This window comes from Bufo gargarizans, chromosome 3 (assembly GCF_014858855.1).
Source record: "Bufo gargarizans isolate SCDJY-AF-19 chromosome 3, ASM1485885v1, whole genome shotgun sequence".
Taxonomy (NCBI): domain Eukaryota; kingdom Metazoa; phylum Chordata; class Amphibia; order Anura; family Bufonidae; genus Bufo; species Bufo gargarizans.
Genome location: NC_058082.1, coordinates 409146213 through 409173755, shown reverse-complemented (window position 1 = coordinate 409173755; position 27543 = coordinate 409146213). Strand labels below are relative to the sequence as shown.

Below are 27543 nucleotides of genomic sequence, written 5' to 3'. Positions count from 1 at the left end.
TGATCGGGCAGCGTGACGTCCGGACGCTCGGGCGTCAGATGCCGCAGGCGGTGACGAACGACGCGCGCACGCAACACAGAAGGGGAGGAGGGACGGGACGTCTGTGCCTCAAAAGAAATGTAACATACAGGATTTAAGGACAACATATATGCTGGCATATCGAATTTTGCAATTTTATGGACAGCCCAGCATTCGCTCATCATAGGCATGCACATACTGTATAAAAGTGACAACATATGTTTTTACAAGTAAATAGCATAATGTAGATCTCATAATGACGTATAAATAGATATATAATATAAACAATGGATATATTATATACATAATAAGCACATATATATACAATTTCATCATGATGTAACATAACATAGACATATAAATATGTAAATGTACACTTCATTAACATGATAAACATAATTGAGGTGTGAACAACAAAGGACATGCCTCAATTAGAATGATACCAACAATGATTAAATAGAAGGTAATCCAAAATACATAAATGAAGTATAGAGTGGATTCCGGCAAATACTATGTGTAATGGATCAACCATGATTAGAAATAAGCAATAGAATTAAAAATGATAACCATATTAGTACCCAACCAGTGATAAATAAGATGCATGATGATGAGAATGAGTAGATATACAAATATGAATATTAAATATGCAATGAAAATCTATATACATGATAAAACAGGGTGCATGACCCAATGGACCAATCAAAGGATTCAATAAACGGGGGTAATGAGGTGACAAAAAAGTTTACATGCCATTTAAAAATTCATAAATGGCCTTAAATATAACAGTGCATTTAAAGTGCTGGTGCATAAATGTGGGGAGGTAAGGATGGTGAAAAAAGTGCTAGAAAAAATAATAAATGGTGTGAAAGAAAAAAGTAAAAAGTAATAAGGTACTAGAAGAAAATGATTATCAAATAGATAGTCAATCCGAGATCCATAAACACGTGGTAATGCTCAATTAACATCCATAATCAAAATATCATGTCAAATAGGTTAGTCGACAATGGCGTAGCTAGGCTTCTGAAAGAATGGGCAGCCACAACAGCGAAATCCAATATTACTTCGAACAGAAGAATGATAGAGCAGACGTCCCTACAAAGCGATGTAGAAGTGCTGTGAAGGAAGACAAAAGAATAGACAAAGGGATGAGAAAATCAATAAAATTTGTAAGTGAATAACACACATGTTGTTAAGAGAAATGATCGGGTCCACAGTCGTGGGCCCAGCGGTTACAGAAAAGCAGAGAATCCCAGATTTTCATTTAGGCCCTCGGGACGTAGTGTCCCCAGGGTCCAAATCCAGCGGCTTTCACACTGAGCCAGCCTTTTAGATACACATCCCGCACGGAGGTCCACCTGAATACAGTCAATCCCCTTTATTTTAAGGAGTTTCGAGTTACAAGAGTGGAATTCCCTGAAATGCCTTGCAATCGGTTTAAGAACCTCACCATCCTTTTGTTCTTGTGCATTCAGGATATCCCTCACATGCTCCCTCACACGGACGCGAAGTTCTCGTGTCGTGAGGCCTACATAGATCTTGGGACAGGGACAATAGGCGTAATACACTACTCGTGTGCTGGAGCATGTAAGAGTATGGTTAATCCTGAATGTTTTGGTGCCCGAGGAGTCTGTGAAGTCAAAAGACCGCTCCATATTGGGGCACGCAGAACATTTGCCACACGGTCTGAAGCCAGTCTTGGGACTGCCCTGTCCGAAGAAAGTTGGTTGAAGGTAACCTCTGACCAAATTATCACGCAAGGTGTTAGCCCTGCGAGCTGTGACCAAGGGTCGTGGAGGTAGAAGTCTTTCCAAGACCGGGTCAGTCAATAGGATCGGCCAATGTGAGGCTAAGCAATTCCTCATTTCGTCCCAGTGGGAGTGGTATTTGCTTATAAAACGGATCCTATTGTCAGGTATCTTATCTCCCTTTGTTTGGAGAAGTTGGGCCTGTCCCTGCAGCTTAGCCCGCCGATATGCCTTTTTAATAGAGCGATGACTATAGCCTCTCCTGAGGAAACGATCCTTCAGCTCACAGGCTCGCCTCTCAAAAGTTGCATCGTCGGAGCATATCCGGCGGATGCGTAAAAATTGGCCGATGGGAATGGCGGAGATGGTATTCCTAGGGTGTAGAGAGGTTGCGTGCAGGTAGGAATTAACGGCTGTCTCCTTACGGAAGACATCAGTTCCGATCTGTCCATCATGGTCTCTAAAGACGGACACATCCAGAAAATCCACCCTATATTTGTGGTGTGTATATGTTAATTTGATATTCCTGGAGTTCGTATTAAGGAGCCTGAAAAAGTCGTGGAGTTGTTCTTCCGTACCCTGCCAGATCATGAAGACGTCGTTGTGTTGCGTGCGCGCGTCGTTCGTCACCGCCGGATCTGACGCCCGAGCGTCCGGACGTCACGCCGCCCGATCATGTGACTGTGTCATGTGGTGTGGGCGTGTCGACGGGACGCCGGCCGTGGGATTGCCGGAAGTGACTGTGTGCGGATTGCGCGCGCCACTCCACCAACACACCAGGAGATGAGTAAGTGCTGCTTTTTTCATTGGTTGAAGGAGACATAAATACCTGGTCCGCAGTGATGGCGCTACCCCCTGACGGAGGCACGCCGAAACGCGCGTTGGGGTAGCGCCATCCTGGTTTTCCGTTCACATCTGGTCCCATATTGGTGAGTGTCTGATCACAGGTTCCCAGCCATGGCTATGTGCTGCCAATGTTGAATGTTTTGATCTCCACTCACCCTCTACAGTAAATTATTCATCAGGTCTGCACCCATGGGTCGGTCATTGTACCATACATTATCAGTTCTTTTCCCATATCTGCAGTAACTCTATTGATAGACTATTATACGTTGTGACCAGTGTGTCCGTCCAGGGTGGCGCTCGTTTTCTCTTCCCCTGCTCCCTTACCCTGTCCTTGGCATTCACTATATGTGTGTTTTTTATCATGAATTTAATAAAAGCGTATATATTTTTCTAATTATTGGTACTCTAAGCTCTTTTCTTCTGTTTTCTGCCGTTATGCTCGGAGCTTGTACCGAGTTATTTTCTTTCGGGGGTCCCCCTATATTTATTTATTATACGGGCATTGCCCTTGCTATATATGCTGGGGGACTTCTGGGGTCGTTTTCTTCTCTTTCTGCATTATAAATCAGTATAGTGCTGTGCAACCAGTGGATATAATGCATAGCAACTAGTGTTAGTACACCCCTTATTTTTGATAATGCTCTTGAAAAATGAAAGCAGCACTGATGGTTGCTATAGGCATCAAAGTCTCTCTTTTTTTTTTTCATAAATCTTCCCTATGCTGCTTATTGAAAAAAAACTCATAAGTCAAAATAACAGAAATGGGGGAAAACAGCGATTCCATGTGTATAAGGCTACATGCACACGACTGTTCCGGAAGCCTTCCGCAATTTACGGAACGGGCGGCCCATTGTAGAAATGCCTATTCTTGTCCGCAAAACGGACCATGTGATGAGCGCAGTGACGTCATCAATGGTTCTTTACCCAGGTCCTGAAGAAAGAAGAGGAAATCCGCTACGAGACCAAGTGGATGAGGGGAGTTAAATTTGTTTATTATTTTTAACCCCTCAATGGACATTTTACTTAGCATTCTGTATTAAGAATGCTATTACCGTATTTTTCGCCGTATAAGACGCACTTTTTCTCCCCCCAAAATGGGGGGAAAATGCCCCTGCGTCTTATACAGCGAATGCAGTCAGTTTTTACATCGCAAGCTGCGATGTAAAGCGAGCGGGGACTCGGGGAGGTGCAGTCACTGTACTATAGCCCCGCCGCTCCGGTATACTAATATAATATGTCTTATTTAATTAATAGTTATTAAATATGCCCCTTTATTCCTAATACTACCTTAAATCCTAAGCGCTTCAGTAGAATGCCGGCAGGCCGGGCGGGCGGCAGCGTAACTCCCTGATGTCACGTGCCTGCGCCGCCTACTTTATGAATGAAGCAGGCGGCGCAGGCAAGTGACGTCAGTGAGTGACGCGCCGGCCGCCCGGCCTGCCTGCCTCCATTGTACTGAAGAGGTTAGGATGTAAGGTACTATTAGGAGTTGGGGGGCATGTTTAATAACTATTAATTGAATAAGACATCTTTTATTTGTATACTGGAGCGGCGGGGGATCTGTGGATGGCACAGTTATGGGCTGGGAGGGTCTGTGGATGACACATATATAACAGTGCCATCCACAGATCCCTCCTGTAACAGTGCCATCCACAGATCCCCCCTGTAACAGTGCCAGCCACAGATCCCCCCCCCATAACAGTGTCCATCACAGATCCCCCCCCATAACAGTGTCCATCACAGATCCCCCCCCATAACAGTGTCCGTCATCCACAGATCCCCCCCATAAGTGTCCGTCATCCACAGATCCCCCCCATAACAGTGTCCGTCATCCACAGATCCCCCCCATAACAGTGTCCGTCATCCACAGATCCCCCCCCCATAACAGTGTCCGTCATCCACAGATCCCCCCATAACAGTGTCCATCATCCACAGATCCCCCCCATAACAGTGTCAGTCATCCACAGATCCCCCCCATAACAGTGTCAGTCATCCACAGATCCCCCCCCATAACAGTGTCAGTCATCCACAGATCCCCCCCATAACAGTGTCAGTCATCCACAGATCCCCCCCCATAACAGTGTCAGTCATCCACAGATCCCCCCATAACAGTGTCAGTCATCCACAGATCCCCCCCATAACAGTGTCAGTCATCCACAGATCCCCCCCATAACAGTGTCCGTCATCCACAGATCCCCAGTAATAGTGCCATCCACAGACCACCATTAGTACCAAACACACAGCACACCTTTTGGTTAAATATATTTTTTTTTCTTATTTTCCTCCCCAAAAACCTTATACGGCGAAAAATACGGTATTTTCCCTTATAACCATTGTGGGGGTTTAGCTCTATCTCTAGGGTCTCAGTCACAGAATTCTCGCTGACAACCATGTTGATTGTCCAAAAAGTGCATTTATTTTTGACACGAGCACCAACAAACACTGTACAGAATGAAAACCTGCCCGTCTGGGGTCAATTTTAATTGACCAGTAACAAGAACTTAAGAAAAACTGAACGAGAAAAAGGAACTTAAAACACGGGTATATACTGTGTGTGAAAGCTGCCTAAAAGGACTCAATCCATCCTGTGCTTGGCACAAAAAACTAAAAAGGGAGAATGACTGACACAATATTCCATGTGACTGAGCCATCAGTAGCTGATTAGGGTCTGGTGACAGTAGGCATACTGGATGTGTGTGCTAGTTGGTTCTGTCCTGTATGACATGTCCTCAGCATGTCCTTCACCTTACTGCCGGGGCTGACACTTCAGAGCACTGCTTCTGTGTCTGCTCTCCCCTCCACTTCTCTTAATATTAGAGATGGGGGGTGCCTGGAAATCTGGGTGAAAAATCCACAGCAATGCTATTAGGGTTATCCCTCTAATAACAGGGTATGCACTACATCACTGATCTCTAGTGCAGCAGTCCCCATGTTCCCCTTTCTCCCCACCAGCAAGTCTTATGGAGCACATGTGCCTCCAATCTATACAACTCTACTAGAATTACAGAAATAATAGAGTGAGAGGTATCTAACAGGTAGTACCAATGCTGGGGGTAGGTGATGAGTGTTATTTGGAAATCCCCTCCCTCTGTCAACATTGACCTTGTCATCACAGCCATGCCAGCCAGAGCTTTCTCAGATACTATTACCTTGGGAACGTAACTAAGTCACAGCGACATTACTTGTAAAAAACTACAGGCATCGGGTGCAGCAGTGCCTGCTGGCATGTTTCATCATACAGGTACGTCCATGTGTGCCAAGTTGATTAACTCTAGACTGTCTGCAGGTTGAATATATAGACTCGCATTATGAGGTCTACCTGGTGGCAGTACATCTGGTGTAATAGGGTTGATCATGCTGACAGAGCCTCTTTAAGTAGCGGAGATCAGATACTGCTCTGATCTCTGCCCATCAAAGTTGCCCTCCTGTTTCTATTTGTTCCTGTGCCCACTCTGTCTTAGGCCTCATGCACACAACAGTTGTGTGTTTTGCGGTCCGCAAATCACAGATCCACAAAACACGGATGGCGTCCGTGTGCGTTCCACAATTTGAGGAGCGGCACGGACAGCCTTTAATATAACTGCCTATTCTTGTCTGCAAAGCGTGGACAAGAATAGGACAGGTTATATTTTTTTTGCGGGGCCACAGATGGGAGCAATGGATGTGGAGAGCACACGGAGTGCAGTCCGCATCTTTTGCAGCAGCATTGAAGTGAATAGGTCCGCATCCGAGCCGCCAAAACTGCGGCTCGGATGCGGACCAAAACAACGGCCGTGTGCATGAGGCCTTAGTCACTGCATAGGGCTAAACTTCCGCTGATTTCTCTCTTTTACATGGCAGTGAGTTTAGCATCGCTCCCAATTTTAATTGACCAGTAACAAGAACTAAGCTTAGTTTTCAGTTACCTTACTGATTGCTGGAATGTATCCAGCCCTGTTCTTTGACATAGTTGTATCATGCCCGAGCTGTAAAAATGTTTATATATGTGGTATTTTTTGCAGGAGATTGTGGGCCGCCTCCAGTTATTGAGCACACACAGCCAGTTGCAGAGACATCCGGAGTCCCAGGTGCCACTGTTGCTTATAAGTGTGACCGTAGCACTGGGTATTACGAGATTCCTAATGAGACTAGAACCATTACCTGTCAAGATGATGGCACGTGGTCATTAGTGTCTACGTTCTGTACAAGTGAGTGTCATTTTGCTTATTTATGTTTATTATGAAGCTATTTCCCCTGAAATTTATGTGGAGATCTGGATTTATTACTGGGCGTTGCACTACCAAGGCCTGAACGACTCTTTGGCGCAGCATTCGGGGGAACCATTCATTCATCATAGTAGCCTTGTTCCCTCTGAAGGATCCAAGGCTGTCACAGCTATAGTTTCTATGGAGCCCTTCTTTGTAGTCTATGGGACAAGTAATCTAAGGCCCCTTTCACATGAGCGTTGCGGATTGGGGCCGGATGCGTTCAGGGTGCGTTCAGTGAAACTCGCACCATTTTGCAAGTAAGTTCAGTCAGTTTTGTCGGCGATTGCGTTCAGTTGTTCCGTTTTTTTCTGCGCGGGTGCAATCCGTTTTGATGCGTTTTTCACGCATGTGATAAAAAACTGAAGGTTTACATACAACATCTCTTGGCAACCATCAGTGAAAAACGCATGGCATCCGCACTTGCTTGCGGATGCAATGCATTTTTCACGCAGCCCCATTCACTTCTATGGGGCCAGGGCTGCGTAAAGAATATAGAACATGCTGCGATTTTTACACAACGCAGAACTGATGCGTGAAAAACAATGCTCATGTACACAGACCCATTGAAATTAATGGGTCAGGATTCAGTGCGGGTGCTATGTGTTCATGTCACGCATTGCACGCGCGCGGAAATCACGCTCGTGTGAAAGGGACCTAAGACTGCAAGTTCAAGTCTCCTTCAAAAGTAAATTTAAAAAAGGGTATTTACAAAAAAATAAAAATGAAAAGAGAACGTGATCAAAAAGCCATACTTATTTTGTCGTCCCCCCCCCCTTCTGTTTAGGGTCTGTTTATGACGTATGTACCATTGTGTATTTCGGGGGGGGGGGGGGGGGATGCTGTCAATTACACATCGGACAGGAATTATTTATTTAGGATCCATTCACACGTCCGCAATTTCCGTCCGCATTTTGCGGAACGGAATTGCGGACCCATTCACTTCCGGGTCCGCACTTTCATTCCGCAAAAAAATAGAACATGTCCTATTTTTGTCCGCAATTGCACAAGAACAGGCATATTCTATTAGTGTCGGCAATGTACGGTCCGCAAAATGCGGAACACACATTGCCGCTGTCCTTGTTTTGCGGATCCGCAAAAAAACTGAAGATTTGCCTAATTGCCGGATCCAGCATTTTTTCCCATAGGACAATGTTAGTGCCAGATCTGGCATTCAAAATACCGGAATGCACCCGCACTAAATCCGGACCCATTCACTTCTATGGGGCTGTGCACATGAGTGGTGATTTTCACACATCACTTGTGCTTTGCGTGAAAATCGCAGCATGGTCTATGTTGTGCGTTTTTCACTCAAAGCGGGCCCCATAGAAGTGAATGGGGCTGCGTGAAAATCGCAAGCATCCGCAAGCAAGTGCGGATGCGGTGCGATTTTCACGCATGGTTGCTAGGTGACAGTCTATTCACTGTATTATTTTCCCTTATAACATGGTTATAAGAAAAAATAATAGCATTCTTTAATACAGAATGCTTAGTAGAAGGTCAATATAATAAACATTGGGGGCGCAGTGCGCCCCCCCAACACCCCAGTATAATAAACATTGGTGGCGCAGTGTGCCCCCCCAATATAATAAACATTGGTGGCGCAGTGTGCCCCCCCCCCCAATATAATAAACATTGGTGGCGCAGCGCGCCCCCCCTCAATATAATAAACATTGGTGGCGCAGTGCGCCCCCCCAATATAAAAAATTGGTGGCGCAGTGCCCCCCCCAACACCCCAGTATAATAAACATTGGTGGCGCAGTGGGCAGTGCCAATGAGGGTTAAAAAATAATTAACTCACCTCCTCCAATTGATCGTCTCCTGTTCTTTCTTCAGGACCTGTCAAAGGACCTATGGTGACATCACTGTGCTCATCACATGATACATCACCATGGTAATGGACCATGTGATGAGCTCAGTGACGTCACCACAGGTCCTGAAGAAAGCACAGGAGACCGGCAGCTACGTGATCAACTGGAGGAGGCATGTTCATTTTTTTTATTATTTTTTAACCCTTATTGGCACTTCCCACTGAGCCACCAATGTTTCTTATACTGGGGTGTTGGGGGGGCGCACTGTCCCACCAATGTTTCTTATACAAATACAGGAGGCGGGTGCCGGAATCAAATAGCCGGCACCTGACCTTTGTAACAGGGAGCTGCGATCAGCGGCAGTTAACCCCTCAGGGACCACACCTGAAGGGTTAACTCAACTGCAGCTGATCGCAGCTCCCTGTTACAAAGGCTGGGTGCCGGCTATTTGATTCTGGCACCCGCCTCCTGTATTTGTATTACAGGTCAGTTTTCTTCATTGGTGGCGCAGTGGCCACAGCCCCTCCCCTCCTCCTCCTGTCTCTTCTTAGCACAACGGGGGGGGAGGAAGACTCCTCCACTGCGCTGCTGAGAAGAACATCGGCGGCGGGGCAGAGAACTATCATCTCCGGTGCCCCGCCGATGTATTCAATGGCAGAGCTGCGGCGGCGGGTCTAGTCGCAAATGGCAACAAGACTAAAAAGTCTTGTCGCCATTTGTAAATTCTAAGTCGCATTGGCGACCATTTTGGTCGCCATCTGGAGCCCTGCTTGTATTTAAATTTCTATACATTATTAATGCCATTTGCTGAAGTGAGACAACCCTTTAACCCCTTCAGGACCCTGCCATTTTTCAACTTAAGGACTAGTCCTTTTTTTTTTGCAAATCTGACATGTGTCACTTTATGTGGTGATAACTTTAAAACGCTTTTACTTATCCAGGCAATTCTGAGATTGTTTTCTTGTCACACATTGTACGTCATGACACTGGTAAATTTGAGTCAAAATATTTAGTTTTTATTATAAAAAAAATACCAAATTTACCAAAGATTTGGAAAAATTAGCAATTTTCTAAATTTCTATTTCTCTGCTTTTAAAACAGACTGTGATAACTCCTAAAATAGTTATTTCTTTACATTTCCCATATCTCTACTTTATGTTTGGATCATTTTGTAAATGACACTTTTTAGGGACATTAGAAGGCTTAGAAGTTTCCAAAAACCCATTTTTAACCTCTTAGGCCTCGTTCACACTTCAGTGTTTAGTCAGTGATTTCCATCAGTGATTTGTGAGCCAAAACCAGGTGCGGCTCTAAACACAGAACAGGAGCAGATCTTTCCCTTCTACCTCATGTCTGTGGAGGCTCCACTTCTGGTTTTGGCTCACAAATCACTGATGGAAATCACTGACCAAACACTGAAGTGTGAACGAGGCCTTACAGACACAGGGCCTGATGTCCTGGTACTTAAGGACACAGGGCATACAGGTACGCCCTGTGTAGTTCCGATCACCGCCGTGCCTGCTCAAATCATTGAAAAGGCACATTGGTACAATTCCCAGGGGGTGCCTGTGACCCCCCCGTGTCAGCGATCGCAGCAAACTGCAGGTCAATTCAGACCTGCAGTTTGCTGCGTTTCTGGGTTATTCTGGTCTCTGGTGACCCGATAACCCGGAATAGGACGGTGATCGGTGGTGTGATAATACACCACCAATCACCGTCCTGCAATCCCTCTCAGGATCGCTTCTCATTGGCTGGCTCATACACGTCCGTGGAGCGGGGAGAGAGAGGAGCTCCGGCTTTAGTGTAAGCCATCAGGCACAAATTGGCATATTTGGGTGAGGTAGGGAGAGGTAGATTAGGCAGGAATAGTGAGGGAGAGTTAGGGAAAAAGTGTTTTTTTATTGTGATGTAGCACCCGGACTGGGTGTCTGGGGTCCACAGCACTCAGCTGTGTGACCCTAGACCCCCCCATCCGGCCACTGTTAGTGCATCGCCCCCCCCCCCCCAGCTTCGTACCGCTGATCAATGCGTTTGAATCTTTTTATTTGTAAAAAATTTTTACACGTTTTGTGAATTTTCCATTTTTTTTGTTATTTTTTTATTTTATTTTTTCTCTTAGGTGTAGGGCAAACTACGCAAACACCCGTTCCCCACACACATGCACACTGAATAAAGTTTTCCACGCACACACACACGCACACTCCCCTATGGCCCGCCGGACGTTCTCAGCCGAGGAGGCATACGCCCTGCTTGCCTCCAAATCCGAGAGCCGCAGTGAGGATGACCCCACTTTCCTCTTGTCCTCCTCATCATCTTCCAATGATGATGAGCCCCCAGGCGGAGCAAGGGAGCCGCCATGCCAGGGACCCTGTGGCCCACACTAGTACGAGCAGCTCTGGGGCTCGTACTAGTTTTCCGGCCCACCAGATAAGTCCACCTGAGCACCCTACTGGTGAACTTGCATGGTGTACCCCAGAGGATTTTGAGCTTGTGATTCCTGATTTTGTTGGCCAAGCAGGAATCCAAATACCCTCAGTGGGCTTCACTGAATATGACTATATTAGTCCTTTTTTCAGTGACCACTTTGTGAATCTGATGGTGGAGCAAACAAACTTGTACACCCAACAGTTCATTGCTCAACACCTGGGCTCCTTTTTGGCTAGGTCTGATGGCTGGACTCCAGTCAGTGCAGCCGAGATGACTATGTTTGGGTCTTGTGCTGCACACGGGCCTAATAAAAAAAAAACATTGTCAGGCATTACTGGAGTGGGGAATTCCTCTACCAGACCCCACTTTACAGTACGGCCATGACACGTACCCGATTTGAGGCCAAGATCAGACCGGTCATCGATCACTTCGGGGCCAAATTTTTGGAGGCCTATGTACCTGGAAGGGAGGTCGCGATTGAGTCTCTCATTGCTTTCAAGGGGAGACTCCTTTTCCACCAGTATGTTCCCTCTAAGCGGGCGAGGTATGGCGTGAAGCTGTACAAACTTTGTGAGAGTACCTCAGGGTACACTTACAAGTTTCGTGTGTACGAGGGGTGAGATTCCCGTATTCAACCCCCAGAATGTCCCCCCACTCTGGGTGTTAGCGGGAAACTTGTTTGGGACCTTATGCATCCACTGCTAGATAAAGGTTACCACCTGTACATGGAAAACTTTTATACTAGTATCCCCTTGTTCCAGTCCCTCGCCGCCAGATCCACGTCCGCTTGTGGGAACGTGCAGAAAAATCAACGCAGCCTCCCTACCCACCCCCTCCAGGTACCTATCCCCACGGGTGAGACCCGTGCCCTTACCAGTGGAAACCAGTTGCTGGTCAGATATAAGGACAAGAGGGATGTCCTTGTACTGTCCACAATTCACGGTAACTGCATCACCGCTGTCCCTGTGCAAGGCACAGCGGTAACGGTCCTCAAGCCCGATTGTATCGTCGACTATAATCGGTATATGGGAGGAGTTGATCTCTCTGGTCAAGTTCTCAAGCCATATAACGCCATGCGCAAAACCCGGGCATGGTACAAAAAAGTTGCAGTCTACTTGGTACAGGTTGCCTTGTACAACTCTTTTGTGCTGCCCCGGAGCGCTGGCAACACAGGGAAATTCCTCCAGTTCTATGAGGCAATCCTCAAGGCCCTGATCTTTTCTGACCGGGAAAAAGCAGGCCGGAGTACCTCGGGAACTGGAGTCGCCCAGATCGTCCCTGGCCAACACTTTCCAGGTGTGGTCCCCCATACTGGAAAGAAGGGACGGTCTCAAAAAAGAGTGTGTCACAGGAGGGGTATACGGAAGGACACCACTACTCAGTGTGACACGTGCCCCGATCATCCGGGCCACTGCATTGACGGTTGCTTCAGGGAGTACCACACTTCCATGGAGTACAAAATTTATAATCTCCTTCCCCAATTTAAATTCCATTTAGCCACTGACAATCGAAACAAAAAAACTATGTTTCTCAGACTTGAGACACTAAAACTAAAATATTATTTTATTAAAAACTAAAATAAAAAAAAGTTGGCATATTAGGTATCGCCACGTCTAAGAATCTTCTCTATAAAAATACCCCATGAACTAACTTCTCAAATGAACACAGCCAAAAATAAAAACGGTGCACAAAAAGGTATTTTTTTTGTCACCTTACATCACAAAAAGTGTAATAGCTTGCGATCAAAAAGTCATATGCCCCCCAAAATAGTGCCAATAAAACCGTACTCTCATCCCGCAAAAAATGAGCCCCTACCTAAGATAATCGTCTAAAAACAAAAAAAACTGACTCTTAGACTATTGAGATACTAAAATGTTTTTTTCTTGTTTAACCACTTCAACCTCCCTAGCTAAAACCCCCTTAATGACCAGGCCACTTTTTACACTTCTGCACTACACTACTTTCACCGTTTATTGCTCGGTCATGCAACTTACCACCCAAATGAATTTTACCTCCTTTTCTTCTCACTAATAGAGCTTTCATTTGGTGGTATTTCATTGCTGCTGACATTTTTACTTTTTTTGTTATTAATCGAAATTTAACGATTTTTCTGCAAAAAAAATGACATTTTTCACTTTCAGTTGTAAAATTTTGCCCAAAAAACGACATCCATATATAAATTTTTCACCAAATTTATTGTTCTACATGTCTTTGATTAAAAAAAATGTTTGGGCAAAAAAAAATAAAAAATGGTTTGGGTAAAAGTTATAGCGTTTACAAACTATGGTACAAAAATAGGAATTTCTGCTTTTTGAAGCAGCTCTGACTTTCTGAGCACCTGTCATGTTTACTGAGGTTCTACAATGCCCAGACAGTAGAAAACCCCCACAAATGACCCAATTTCGGAAAGTAGACACCCTAAGGTATTCGCTGATGGGCATAGTGAGTTCATAGAACTTTTTATTTTTTGTCACAAGTTAGCGGAAAATGATGATTTATTTTTTCTTACAAAGTTTCATATTCCACTAACTTGTGACAAAAAAATAAAAACTTCCATGAACTCACTATGCCCATCAAAAAATACCTTGGGGTGTCTTCTTTCCAAAATGGGGTCACTTGTGGGGTAGTTATACTGCCCTGGCATTTTAGGGGCCCATATGCGTGAGAAGTAGTTTGCAATCAAAATCTGTAAAAAAAAATGACCGGTGAAATCCGAAAGGTGCTCTTTGGAATGTGTGCCCCTTTGCCCACCTAGGCTGCAATAAAGTGTCACACATCTGGTATCGCCGTACTCAGGAGAAGTTGGGGAATGTGGTTTGGGGTGTCATTTTACATGTACCCATGCTGGCTGAGAGAAATATCTTGGCAAAAGACAACTTTTCCCATTTTTTTTTATACAAAGTTGGCATTTGACCAAGATATTTATCTCACCCAGCATGGGTATATGTAAAATGACACCCCAAAACACATTCCCCAACTTCTCCTGGGTACGGCGATACCACATGTGTGACACTTTTTTGCAGCCAAGGTGGGCAAAGGGGCACATATTCCGAAGAGCACCTTTCGGATTTCACAGGCCATTTTTTACACATTTTGATTGCAAACTACTTCTCACGCATATGGGCCCCTAAAATGCCAGGGCAGTATAAGTACCCCACAAGTGACCCCATTTTAGAAAGAAGACACCCCAAGGTATTCCGTGAGGGGCATGGCGAGTTCCTAGAATTTTTTATTTTTTGTCGCAAGTTAGTGGAATATGAGACTTTGTAAGGAAAAAAAAAATATACAAAAATCATAATTTTCCGCTAACTTGTGACAAAAAATAAAAAATTCTAGGAACTTGGCATGCCCCTCACGGAATACCTTGGGGTGGTCTTCTTTCCAAAATGGGGTCACTTGTGGCGTAGTTATACTGCCCTGGCATTTTAGGGGCCCATATGCGTGAGAAGTAGTTTGCAATCAAAATCTGTAAAAAAAAATGACCGGTGAAATCCGAAAGGTGCTCTTTGGAATGTGTGCCCCTTTGCCCACCTAGGCTGCAATAAAGTGTCACACATCTGGTATCGCCGTACTCAGGAGAAGTTGGGGAATGTGTTTTGGGGTGTCATTTTACATATACCCATGCTGGGTGAGAGAAATATCTTGGCAAAAGACAACTTTTCCCATTTTTATATACAAAGTTGTCATTTGACCAAGATATTTCTCTCACCCAGCATGGGTATATGTAAAATGACACCCCAAAACACATTCCCCAACTTCTCCTGAGTACGGCGATACCACATGTGTGACACTTTTTTGCAGCCTAGATGCGCAAAGATGCCCAAATTCCTTTTAGGAGGGCATTTTTAGACATTTGGATCCCAGACTTCTTCATACGCTTTAGGGCCCCTAAAAAGCCAGGGCAGTATAAATACCCCACATGTGACCCCACTTTGGAAAGAAGACACCCCAAGGTATTCAATGAGGGGCCTGGCGAGTTCATCGAATTTTTATTTTTTTGCATAAGTCAGCGGAAATAATTTTTATTTTTTTTCTCACAAAGTCTCACTTTCCGCTAACTTGGGACAAAAATTATAATCTTTCATGGACTCAATATGCCCCTAAGCGAATACCTTGGGGTGTCTTCTTTCCAAAATGGGGTCATTTGTGGGGTGTTTGTACTGCCCTGGCATTTGAGGGTCTCCGCAATCATTACATGTTTGGCCAGCATTAGGAGTTTCTGCTATTCTCCTTATATTGAGCATACAGGTAATGAGATTTTTTTTTTTCCGTTCAGCAGCGCAATGCTTCTGTCAGAATGCACATCAGTGCTGCAGCTAGTCGATCGGTTGGTCCACCTGGAAGGTAAAAAAAAAAAAAAACAGGCCGCAACGCAATAATTTTATTAACTTTTGAACAGAACATATAAACTTTTACTTTTTGAACTGAACATTAACTTTTTTGCTTACTGGTGATTTTTTATTTTTTTACCTTTTTATAGGACAAACCTCTCCTTCTCCATGGGACAATGTGCAAAGCGCAAATCGCCCACAGATGTGGCAAAGTGCGTTATGCACTTTGTCCCAGGTGAAAGGAGAGGTTTGCAGCAGCTCTGTGTGAATGGGCCCTAATAGCCCTGTGTGCCTGTCCTGGTGAGATGTGATCCCTATGCTAGGTGTACCTGTGTGTTGTACTTCCGGAAACACTCCCCTAAGCATAGGGCAGGGTGGTCAGGGCAGTCAGGACAGAAATAGCGGGTGTCACGCCTTATTCCACTCCTGCTACAGACACGACATCTTTTTCGGGGTGACGGTTGGGTTGAGGTACCGGCAACGACATTGGGGAAATGTCGCTCGTGTAGACGGCTAACTACACTGGTGGATGGGGCCACGGAACCTCCTGGATACGGGGGGTTCTCGATGATCTCGTACTGAAATTTGAGGAAGGATCCTGTTCTCCCAGCCTTACTGTAGAGAACAAAACTTTTATACAGAGCCAATTGAATTAAATATACAGACACCTTCTTATACCAGCGTCTGGTTCTGCGGGAAACTAAATACGGAGACAACATCTGGTCATTGAAGTCCACCCCTCCCATGTGAAGGTTATAGTCGTGGACTGAGAGGGGCTTTTCAATGACAAGGGTTGCTCGCTCAATTTGGATTGTCGTGTCTGCGTGAATGGAGGAGAGCATGTAAACGTCATGCTTGTCTCTCCATTTCACCGCGAGCAGTTCTTCGTTACACAAGGCAGCCCTCTCCCCCCTTGCAAGACGGGTGGTAGCGAGCCGTTGGGGGAAGCCCGCGCGACTAGTTCGCGCGGTGCCACAGCAGCCAATCTGTTCTAGGAACAAATGCCTGAAGAGGGCCACACTTGTGTAGAAATTGTCCACATAAAGATGGTACCCCTTGCCAAATAAGGGTGACACCAAGTCCCAGACTGTCTTCCCACTGCTCCCCAGGTAGTCAGGGCAACCGACCGGCTCCAGGGTCTGATCTTTTCCCTCATAGATCTGAAATTTGTGGGTATAGCCTGTGGCCCTTTCACAGAGCTTATACAATTTGACCCCATACCGGGCACGCTTGCTTGGGATGTATTGTTTGAAGCCAAGGCGCCCGGTAAAATGTATTAGGGACTTGTCTACGCAGATGTTTTGCTCTGGGGTATACAAATCTGCAAATTTCAGGTTGAAGTGGTCTATGAGAGGCCGAATTTTGTGGAGCCGGTCAAAAGCAGGGTGGCCTCTGGGACGGGAGGTGGTGTTGTCGCTAAAGTGCAGGAAACGCAGGATGGCCTCAAATTGTGCCCTGGACATGGCAGCAGAGAACATGGGCATATGATGAATTGGGTTTGTGGACCAATGTGACCGCAATTCATGCTTTTTGGTTAGACCCATGTTGAGGAGAAGGCCCAGAAAAGTTTTAATTTCGGAAACTTAGACTGGTTTCCACCGGAAAGGCTGGGCATAATAGCTTCCCGGGTTGGCGGTTATAAATTGTGTGGCATACCGGTTTGTTTCTGCCACGACTATGTCCAAGAGCTCCGCAGTCAAGAACAGCTCAAAAAATCCCAGGGCCGAACCAATCTGAGCTGTCTTAACCCGAACTCCAGACTGGGCGGTGAAAGGGGGAACTACAGGTGCGGCTGAAGCTGGGGACTGCCAATCAGGATTTGCCAGCACCTCAGGGATTCTAGGGGGTCTACTGGCCTGTCTGTGCGGTGGCTGTGACGGAGTAACTACTGCACGTGCCACCGTACCAGCTTCAGCTGCCCTTCTGGTGCTCGCCACTTAACCATGTTGCACCGCAGTGCTGGTACTAGGTCCAGGGAGGGCTGCGCTGCTGGTGTATGCCTCACCATGTAATCCGACAGCGCCAGCCCCACTCTGCTGCCCTTGAAGCGGATCCTGCGCAACCTGTGGTCTAGCGACACGGGGCCGGGTACGCCTGGTGCTATCAGGGACCTCAACCTCCTCGTCTGAACTTTGAGTCAGACTGCCACTGCTTTCTACAGGTTCATATTCTGACCCGCTGGATTCGTCAGATGAGGGTTCCCATTCCTCATCCGACTGGGTCAGAAGCCTGTAGGCCTCTTCAGAAGAATACCCCTTGTTTGACATTTGTGCAACTAAATTTAGGGGTATTCCCTCCCTGTCTTACAAATGACTTTTTTTATCGCCGCAGCGAGTGTAAAGTCAATGTGCAGTGATAAAAAAAATATATATTTTTTGTCACTGCGGCGGGGCGGGCGTGGGTGAACGCACGTGTGGGTGACCGATCAGGCCTGATCGGGCAAACACTGCGTTTTGGGTGGAGGGCGAACTAAGGTGACACTTATACTATTATAGATCTGACTGATCAGTTTTGATCACTTACAGATACTATAAAATATACGCTAATCAGCGACTGCGGTGCGGTGGGCTGGGTGCTAACCGATCGCTAAACTACCTAACCAAGGGGCCTAAACTATCCTAAAACCTAACGGTCAATACCAGTGAAAAAAAAAATGTGACAGTTTACACTGATCACTTTTTTCCTTTCACTAGGTCATTGACAGGCGCGATCAAGGGGTGATCAAAGGGTTAATTGGGGTGCAGGGGGGTGATCTGGGGCTAAAGTGTGTGGTGTTTGGTGTACTCACTGTGAAGCCTGCTCCTCTGCTGGAACCAACCGACCAAAAGGACCAGCAGAGGAGCAGGGAAGCCATTTAACACATCATATTTACTAATATGATGTGTTAACTGGCTTTTGATTGGATTTTTTAAAAATCATCAGCTTGCCAGCCACGATCATTGGCTGGCAAGCTGATGACGTGACCCCCCTGGAAGAAATGCCGGCCCGCGATGCGCATGTGCGGGCCAGCTAAGATGACGCGATAATGCGTCACTCTGCCTGCAGCTGCCGCCTCCGGACCGCGATCCTGCGTTAGGCGGTCCGGAGGCGGTTAAAAAAGGATAATATAGTGTAAAACCTAAATAAATTTTAAAACGTAGACATATAAGGTATCGCCACGTCCATAAGAATCTGCTCTATAAAAATACCCCATGACCTAACCCCTCAGGTTAACACGTTAAAAAAAAAAATTCCATTTCAAATTTTCCATTTCAATCAGTTTTTTTCCGGTAACAAAGCAAGGGTTAACAGCCAAACAAAACTTAATATTTATTACCCTGATTCTGCAGTTTACAGAAACACCCCATGTGGTCGTAAACTGCTGTATGACCAAACGGCAGGGCGGAGAAGGAAAGGAACGCCATATGATTTCTGGAAGGCAGATTTTGATGGGCTTTTTTTTTTTTTTTTTTTTTTGGCACCATGTCCCATTAGAATAACCCCTGATGCACCCCTAGATAGAAACTCCATAAAAGTGACCCCATCTAAAAAAAACACACTACAAGGTATTCAAAACTGATTTACAAACTTTATTAACCCTTTAGGTGTTCCTCAACAGTTTATGGCAAATGGAGATGAAATTTCAGAATTTCTATTTTTTGGTAACCTTGCCTCACAAAAATTTAATATAGAGCAACCAAAAATCATATGTACCCTAAAGATAGTCCCAACAAAACTGCCCCGTAGTTTCCAAAATGGAGTAACTTTTATGGAGTTTCTACTCTAGGGGTGAATCAGGGGGGCTTCAAACAGGACATGGTGTAAATAAACCAGTCCAGCTAAATCTGCCTTCCAAAAACCACACGGCGCTCCTTTCCCTCCATTTTACCAGTGTCATGAAGTACAATTTCAGAATGGCTTGGATAAGTAAAAGCATTTTAAAGTTATTCACACATAAAATGACACTGGTCAAATTTGCAAAAAATGGCAGGTCTGAAGTCACTTTGTGGGGCTCACATAATAGAAACCACCCATAAATGGCCTCATTTTGGAAACTAAACCCCTCAAGGTTTTTAAAGCAAATTCTTCAAACTTAGTTAACCCTTTAGGTGTTTCACAAGAACTAAAAGAAAATGGAGATGAAATTTCTGAATTTCACTTTTTGGCAGATTTTCCATTTTAACCCCTTCCCGACTGGCATACGGCTATACACATCCTATCTTACGTCCTATCTGCACATACCCTGTGCAGCTAGCACGTGTATAGACGTCCTGGCAGCTCTTTCACCGAATATGACCATTACAGACCACTCAGATCAGGTTCTCCATTACTTTCCCCAGATTACAATGGTACCTTTCATATTGCAGTCCATCGCCGATTTGCTCCAAAAAATACTTTTATACCATATGGTAAATAGGTTCTGAAGGTGCCCAGGGGCGGCGTTCATGCGGCCGGTGCCCAGGCCCCTCGGCGCTTTGCTTACCAAACCCCTCTTCTTTCACCCCTCTGGCCCGCCCTTGTTTCATCTGATTACCTCCTCCTCTCTGTCTGAAATCCCGCGTCCTAGCCGCTCCACACATTTCCGGCACGTGCGCACTGCATTGCCCATTATGGGCAGAGGAACAGGGACTTTCAATGCGCATGCACCAGCCTGCGCAACCCGATCCAGCCGGCGGAGGCACTGGATTTCAGACTGAGAGGAGGAGGTAATCAGAATAAACAAGGGCAGGCCAGAGGGGTGAAAGAGGAGGAGTTTGGTAAGCAAAGCGCCGAGGGGCCTGGGCACCGGCCGCATGAAGGCCGCCCCTGGGCACCTTCAGAACCTAATTACCATATAGTATAAAAGTGTTTTTTGGAACAGATCGGCGATGGATTGCAATATGAAAGGTACCATAGTAATCTGGGGAAAGTAATGGAGAACCTGATCTGAGTGGTCTGTAATGGTCATATTCGGTGAATATTTTTTGGTTTAAAAATGCTATTATTGTGTAAAACTTAAATAAATAAGAAAAAGTATACGTATTAGGTATTGCCATGTCTGTAACGATCTGCTCTATAAAACTGTCACATGAACTAACCCCTCAGATGAACGCTGTAAAAATAAATAAAAACTGTTTCAAAACAACCAATTTTTTGTGGTCACCATGCCCCATAAAGTGTAATAATGATCCATAAATCCTATGTAACCAAAAATAGTACCAATAAAAATCTCAACTCTGTCTGCAAAAAACGAGCCCCTGCACAAGACGATAGGCAGAAAAATAAAAAATAAAATGGCGTTCAGAAAGTAGACACACAAAAACACGATTTCTTTTAAAAAAAATGCTTTGCGGTATGTAAAACTGAAACAAACAAGCAAACAAAGTAGACATATTTAATATCATTGCATCCGTAACAACCTGCTCTATAAAAATAGCACATGATCTACCCTGTCATATGAACCTTGTAAAAATAAATAAATTTAAAAACTGTGTCAAAACAGCCATTTTTGGGTTAACCTTGCCTCATAAAAAAAGTAATATAGAGCAATTAAAAATCATATGTATCCCAAAATATTACCAATAAAACTGCTACCTTATCCCCTAGTTTCCAAAATGGGTTCACTTTTTGGGAGTGTCTACTGTAAGGATGCTTCAGGGGGGCTTCAATTGGGACATGGCATCTAAAAACCAGTCCAGCAAAATCTGCCTTCCAAAAACCATATGGCGCTCCTTTCCTTCTGCTCCCTACCGTTTACCTTTACATCAGTTTACGACCTTATGTGGGGTGTTTATGTAAACCGCAGAATGAGGGTAATAAATAGAGTTTTGTTTGGCTGTTAACCCTCAATGTGTTAAACAAAAAAATGTATTATAATGGAATGGTTGTTTGTTTTAGTTTTACATAATAAAGTATTTAAAAAAAACATTTTTTTTGTGTCTCCATATTCAGAAAGCCATCGTTTTATTTTTTGGGCGACTTTCTTATGTAGGGGCTCATTTTTTTCGATATGATGTAAAATGACAAAAAATTGCTTTTTTTTTTTACACACTTTTTATTTTTTTACAGTGTTTACCTGAGAGGTTAGGTCATGTGATATTTTTATACAGCAGGTTTTTACGGACGTGGCAATATCTAATATGTCAACTTATTTTAATTTAGTTAAGTTTTACACAATATCGTTTTTGAAACAACAACAAAAATAATCATGTTTTAGTGTCTCCATAGTCTGAGAGCCATATTTATTTTTAATTTTTTGGGCAATTGTCTTAGATAGGGTATAATTTTTTGCGTGATGAGATGACTGTTTGGCACTTTTTTGGGGTTACTTTTTGTGAAGTTAGGGGTTAGGTCATGTGGTATTTTTATAGAGCAGGTTTTTATGGACACGGTGATACCTACCTAATATGTCTACTTTTTTTAAAATCTTTTTACATTTAACACAATAATAGCATTTTTGAAAAAAAAATCATGTTTTAGTGTCTCCATAATCTGAGAGCCATAGTTTTTTATTTTTTGGGTGATTGTCTTAGGTAGGGGCTCATTTTTTACGGGATGAGGTAACTGTTAGATTGGTATTATTTTGGAGAGAATACACCTTTTTGATCGCTTGGTGTTGCTCTTTTAGTGATGTAATGCGACCCCAAAAATTTTTTTGCACAGTTATTTTTTTTTTTTTTGTGTGTGTTCACCTGAGGGATTAGATCATGTGATATTTTTATAGAGCCAGTCTATACAGACGCAGCGATACCTAATGTTTTCTCTTCTTTTTCCTATTTAAAAAAATATATATTTTACTTTAATTTTGAAAAAGGACCCTTTTTTTACATTAATTTTTTGTCACACTCTGGGACTTCAACTTTTGGGGGTTTGAGCCACTTTACAATGCATTACAATACTTCTGTATTGTAATGTATTGGCTGTAAGTGTATTACACAGTGTAATACACTTACAGCTTCCTGCCTGGGAGATCCAGGGGGCTGGATCTCACAGACTCTCCCGGGAAGGCAGCCTTCCCTGCCATCGGGTCCCTGTCACAGCAGTGCGGGGACCCGATGGCCACCCCGCAACCGGCAGGATACCGCATGTGCCGCCGTCAGTGCAAGGGTTAATGCGCCGGCATCGCTGTTTTCACCAATGCCGGCGCATACAGCAGGGGTCCGGCTATCGGTGACTGCCGGACCCCTGCAGCTGATTGGGCAGACGCAGCTCCTCCACCCGCCCAATTAGCATGCGGTACATGTACGTCATTGGTCCTTAAAGGGGTTCCACAGTTTGTTTTTACTGATGATCTATCCTCTGGATAGATTATCAGCATCTGACTGGCGGAGGTCTGACACCCGGGACCCCCGCTGATCAGCTGTTGGAGAAGGCAGCGGCGCTCCAGCAGCACCGCGGCCTTCTCACTGTTTACCGCTGGCCCAGTGACGTCAGGACTAGTATCAACTGGCCTGGGCGGGGCTAAACTCTGTTCACATGAATGGAGCTTAGCCCCGAACACAGTAAGGCCCCTTGCAGACGAGTGTGTCCGGATTAGGTCCAGACACGTTGTGTCTGCGATCAGGAAAAGTTGTGCAAGTAAGTACGCAATTGCAGTCAGTTTTGACTGTGATTACGTTCCAATGTTCTGTTTTTATCGCAGTCAGTCTTGACTGCGATTGCATTCCGATGTTCAGTTTTTATCACGCGGGTGCAATGTGTTTTGCACACGCATAGGGCTGCACGATATGGGAATTTTGTGCGATTGCGATTAGGGCCCTAAAAATTGCGATAACAGTATGCGATGTGATATTTTATGGGAATTGTGCCAGAGGTCTATTTGCTTGGATTTTCAAGGCAAAGGCACACACAAATTACTGATAATGCTGAAATGTAGTTATGCTTAACTCAAGAACTGAAATGCAGTGTTTTTCAAAAGAAAACATCTTTTACTAAATGAAAGGTGTTATCCCATCTTAGACAATGGGGGCATATCGCTAGGATATGCCCCCATTGTCTGATAGGTGCGGGTCCCAGCGGTGGACCAAGGAGAACGGAGCAGAGAAAGTGGAGGAGGGCGCACTGCGCATGCGCAGCCGCCCTCCTATCATTTCTATGGAGCCGCCGAAAATAGCCGAGTGCTGGCTCGGCTATTTCCGTCGGCCCCATAGAAATGAATGGGAGCGTTAGCCGTGCATGTGCGGTGCGCTCCCATTCACTTCAATGGGAGAGGCGGGGAGCTGTGCCTGGTGGTGGATGGACCCAGGGAAACCTGGGTCCTCCAGCCACAACTCTCCCCGGCTCCGTTCTCGTTGTAAGTGCGGGTCCCAGAGGTGGGACCCGCACCTATCAGACAATGGGGGCATATCCTAGCGATATGCCCCCATTGTCTAAGATGGTATAACCCCTTTAAATAACATATTTGCATTACTGCAAAAGTACAAAATACAAAACTTGCCATTTTCTTAATAGCACTGCACAGAACAGATAAATAAAATAGAATAAATAAAAGAACATTTGTTCATTAAAATAACGACTTGCCTCCAGCCCCTCCTCCCTCCCCATACTGTAACCGATGTATCGCCGGCCGCGCTGTGCAGCATAGCGGCCGGCGATACATCCGTGTCAACCACTTAAAAAGTCAACCATCGCTTTATAAGGCGCACTGCCATTTCCCCCCCACTTTTGGGGGGGAAAAAGTTTGTCTTATAAAGCGAAAAATATAGTAATATAATTTCAGCATTTTTGGGTCGGCCAATTGGCGATTGCGATATGGCGATTAATTGCGATTGCTTTGGCAATATATTGTGCAGGCCTACACGCGCATAATAAAACTGACTGTTGCACCCAGACTCGAACCCGGACTTCTTCGGCAATGCGTTTTGCACATGCGTGATAAAAAACTGACTGGTACCCGGACTTCTTCATGAAGATAGAAGGTTCTTCTATCTTCATTCAGCAGAACCTGCGCTGTCGTCACCGCGCTCACCACGTAGTGAGCGCAATGACGTCACCAAAGGTCATTTTCCAGCCAGGTCCTGCAAGAAGAAGAAGAAGAAGAAAAAAGATGAGCCCGGCTATGCGATCAAGTGGATGAGATGAGTTACATTTATTTTTATTTTTAACCCCACAATGGACCTTTTACTTAGCATTCTGAATTAAAGGATGCTATTATTTTCCATTATAACCATGTTATAATGGAAAATAATAAAATATACAGAATACCGATCCCAAACCCGAACTTTAGTGAAGAAGTCTGGGTTCGAGTCTGGGTGCAACAGTCAGTTTTTTATTACGTGCGTACAAAACACATTGCACCCGCGTGATAAAAACTGAACATCAGAATGCAATCGCAGTCAAGACTGACTGCAATTGCGTACTTACTCGCACAATTTTCCCTAATCGCAGACGCAACACATCCGGACCTAATTCGGACACGCTCATCTGCAAGGGGCCTAAGGGTAACAAGAGCTGACCAAAACTATTCCCGACTTACGCTACACCCTAAAGTTACTGACCTTGAACCCTCCACTTCTGTAAACCACATTCCCTTCAAAGAGAACCCAGAAAAGTCTGGTGCGTCTTATAAATTGAAAAAAAATATATTTATTTAGTTTAAATAGTTTTTTTAGACCGTATAACTCCGATTCAGTTATTGATAAAAAACGCAATAATTATGAAATGGTAATATAGGTATAATTTTCATCTACAATTTTCACTTGTATGCCATTTCTTTTTATGATTTATATAACTTGTTCTACAAATTTGATTTTATGCAGAGTGTTTCATAAAAATTATCTGCGATCACAAACTATGGATCCGTTTTTGACTGTTACCTGATTTCTTATCGACACCTCCCCTTAATGGAGGAATGCCCTATATAACGGGCTAATAGATCAGTTACTGCTAGCCACTGAAGAAGGAGCAATTGGCTCCGAAACACGTTTGATAAAAAACAATCAGCAATGATACATTAGTGACTCTATATGATAATGAACATTTGCCTTTCCCCGTACCGCTGTATGCACAGGAGCTGTACAGTCCTCATCTTTACCTCCTGCGTTGAACATTGTCCCTATGCCTGAATAGTACTCGGCACAAGTCTCCGCACTTCTCATCGGCACAAGTCTCAGCGCTGCTCACCGGCATATGTGTTACGGCCTGGGACCACGTGGGACGCCACGTGACTAACCGACTCAGAGAAGCTACAAACACGCAGTGAGTTTGGCAACATAGTTGCCAATACAGACTAGTGTTGAGCGCGAATATTCGAATATCAATTTTTTTTCGCGAATATCGGCACTTCGCTAATTCGCGAATATTTCGAATATAGTGATATAAATTCGATATTTTGAATATTCGTTTTTCTTTTTTTTTTTTGTTATATTTTTTTTCTTTCCCACTTCCCTAAAGTTGTTCTTACCTGTCCTTTAAATTCCTGGCTTCCTGGCTGCTCCAGTCAGTGCCCGTTGCCGCTTCTGCCGACTTCCGTGCTCATGGAGCATCCCCATCACCATGGGAACGTCTCCATATACTAGAATGTACTGTTGGATTTGAGAATTACGTTGAAATCGCAATTCGATTTTTTTCAAGTTATAATAATCGAATTTCGATTTTAACTTAAAGGCTACTCTCCTATTGAAATAGCAATGCGATTAATTCAAGTTATAATAATCGAATTTCGATTTTAACTTAGCACTGCTATATTCCATATTCGTTAATTCTAGCCTAATATGGAATATAGCAGTGCTAAGTTAAAATCGAAATTCGATTATTATAACTTGAATTAATCGAATTGCGATTTCAACTTGGACCCGGTTTACTATGGTTGGCCTGGTAGAATTAGCGAATATGACAAATGTATTCGTCATATTCCACAAAACGAATATAACGAATGTATTCGTCATATTCCACAAAACGAAGATAACAAAGTATTCTGCATCTTCGTTTATATTCATCAACTTCGCTAATTCTAGCAATCATATAGGAAAGTTTACTATAGAGACAGCTAAGTTTAATTTGCTATGCGATTATATTACTTTTTTTTTTATAAATAGAATAATTATAATAATTATCAGGTATTATAATTATTCTCTTTTTTTTTTTTTTTTTAAAGCAGTCATATAATCGCATAGCGAATTAAACTTAGCTGTCTCTATAGTAAACTTTCCTATATGATTGCTAGAATTAGCGAAGTTGACGAATAGGTAGCTAAAACGAAGATGCAGAATACTTCGTTATCTTCGTTTTGTGGAATATAACGAATATATTTGTAATATTCGCTAATTCTGCCAAGCCAACCATAGTAAACTAGGTCCAAGTTGAAATCGCAATTCGATTATTTCATATTAGAATAATCGAATTTCGATTTTAACTTAAAGGCTACTCTCCTATTGAAATAGCAATGCGATTAATTCAAGTTATAATAATCGAATTTCGATTTTAACTTAGCACTGCTATATTCCATATTAGGCTAGAATTAACGAATATGGAATATAGCAGTGCTAAGTTAAAATAGAAATTCGATTATTATAACTTGAATTAATCGCATTGCTAATTCAATAGGAGAGTAGCCTTTAAGTTAAAATTGAAATTCGATTATTTAAATCGCATATTAATCGCGATAACAAGAATAATGACGAATATTCGATTTCGACGAATATTCTATTGAATATTCGCGAATTTCGTCGAAATCGAATATGGCACCTGCCGCTCATCACTAATACAGACATAATCAGCCATCTACAGGATCGGAAGAATTTATGACAGGTAATTATTACCATACAATTAAAGTAATATGAATCATCCTATGTAGGCATTATATTGAGGATTTGTTACATGATATCTTATCTATGCACAAGATAAAAAGGAACACTGACTAAGGTACATTACTACATGGATTTTGCTTTTCTTACTGCCTATCATTTTTATACTGCAAATCTTGCTGGACATATAACTAATGATTGCAGCAAGTGTTACTACAGCGATCCAAGAACCACAACGCTTGGGGCGTGGCCTGACTGAGGATGTGAGCGGATGTGTGGCTCTGAGCTCCCGGCTGAATATCCTGCAAATACCCCTTCTGTCCGCTTGCCGGAGGTCTATAAACCTTGCCTTGGTGTCCCTTTTGAGCTCTGATCCATAGCGGCTGCATTATGGTGAGACAGAAACTGAAGGAGAGGGA

General features: G+C 44.0%; 1 protein-coding gene across 1 annotated transcript in view; it reads left to right on the top strand.

Annotated features, from left to right (window-relative positions):
- The window catches only part of LOC122932703 (complement decay-accelerating factor-like), a 208630-nt gene that overhangs the window by 51791 nt on the left and 129296 nt on the right, over positions 1-27543 (top strand). The window contains exon 3 of the mRNA XM_044287278.1: positions 6611-6796. Coding sequence (XP_044143213.1) covers positions 6611-6796 — 186 coding nt within the window. The remainder of the gene's footprint in view (positions 1-6610; positions 6797-27543) is intronic.